A 1,478-nucleotide genomic window follows, 5' to 3' on the forward strand; every position below is an offset into this window, starting at 1 on the left:
AAAAAAAAAATATATATATATATATATATATATATATATATATATATATATATATATATGTATGTATGTATGTACATAAAAATTGAAAATTTTGTCGTTATTTTTTAATGGTGACAAAATCTATATATGTATATACAGGGTGTCCCGCCACTACCGCATTATCTCTTAAAGACGGATTCCTGAGCTAATTTGAAGAAAAAACCCGTAATGCAAAAATGTCGAGGTTATAATACTTTTCAAATTATGAACGATTAAAGTTGACCAATTATATTGGCTAAAGTACACGCGCTCAGGTACGGTACAATATATAATGGTATAGGTATATGCACATAAGTGAGAATTTGAATAAGATATGAAATTAGTTGTAAATCCCTGAAAGATACGTGACAAATGTGTGACAGCTTACTGATTCTCATAAATATATTGTGTGATATTTTATTCATAACATTTTGATGAGATTGTTATTATTTACGATATGTTTATTTAAATGATAGAAAAGGCAGATTATTATTACATATATTGTTGTATGTATAAAACTTCTGTATCAATATCTGGAAAAAGGACGACAGGTGCATGCACCTGTACCACTGTGTGTTGTACCGTGAGCGCGCGTACTTTAGCCAGTATAATTGGTTAACTTTAATCGTTTATAATTTGAAAAATATTATAGCCTCGCCATTTTTGTATTAGGATTTTCTTATTCAAATTACTTCAGGAATCCGCCCTTGAAAGATAATGCGGTAATGACAGGACACCCTATCCTATGTCGAAAGTTATACACATATCCTATGTCGAAAGTTTTTAAATACACTAAGAAAAAAAATTTACTAAATTTCAAAAAACGTTTGTTTGGATAGTATTGTGAAGATATTTGTTTAAATTAAGTATTTTTTAAAATTAAAGAAACAAATTTATATATTTAAAACTTTTTTACTTAATTTTAGAAAATAATTACTTAATTTAAACAAATAATCTTCACAGTACTATCCAAACAAACGTTTCTTGAAATTTAGTAAACTTTTTCTCAGTGGATATATTCGTGTCTGAAGAGGAAAACAATGAGAATGTTAGATACGCGTCTTTTCAGTATTTATATTGGCACTGACACTTTCATCACCTTACCGGTGGCTCGCATTGCGGCCGGTGTGACGGCACCCGGTATTCGCAGCGGGATCTCCGGTCGTTTCCTCACGATCGTGAGCTGCTCCATGCGCCTGGTGATCTGGTAAATGAGCGCGCTTGCCGCTACCGCAAAAGGATCCTTGAGTTTCGGTATTTCTCGGACTATCGGCTGCGCCAATGCCTCCAGTCGCTTCGGATCGACCGGCCGCCACTTTCTTTTCTTTGTCTGTAATACCGTGAGCCACATGAGATCGTACATAAAAGGAGCGAGCGAGCGAGAGAGAGAGGGAGGGAAGGAGAGAGAGAGAGAGGGAGAGAGGGAGAGAGAGAGAGAGAGAGAGAGAGAGAGAGAGAGA

General features: G+C 34.8%; 1 protein-coding gene across 1 annotated transcript in view; it reads right to left on the reverse strand.

Annotated features, from left to right (window-relative positions):
- The window catches only part of LOC116845124, a 20,101-nt gene that overhangs the window by 8,645 nt on the left and 9,978 nt on the right, over positions 1-1,478 (reverse strand). Inside the window, exon 6 of the mRNA XM_032817476.1 lies at positions 1,123-1,348. Coding sequence (XP_032673367.1) covers positions 1,123-1,348 — 226 coding nt within the window. The remainder of the gene's footprint in view (positions 1-1,122; positions 1,349-1,478) is intronic.

This window comes from Odontomachus brunneus, unplaced genomic scaffold (assembly GCF_010583005.1).
Source record: "Odontomachus brunneus isolate Ranch 3 - 2012 unplaced genomic scaffold, Obru_v1 Obru_scaffold_049, whole genome shotgun sequence".
In the NCBI taxonomy this organism is placed as follows: domain Eukaryota; kingdom Metazoa; phylum Arthropoda; class Insecta; order Hymenoptera; family Formicidae; genus Odontomachus; species Odontomachus brunneus.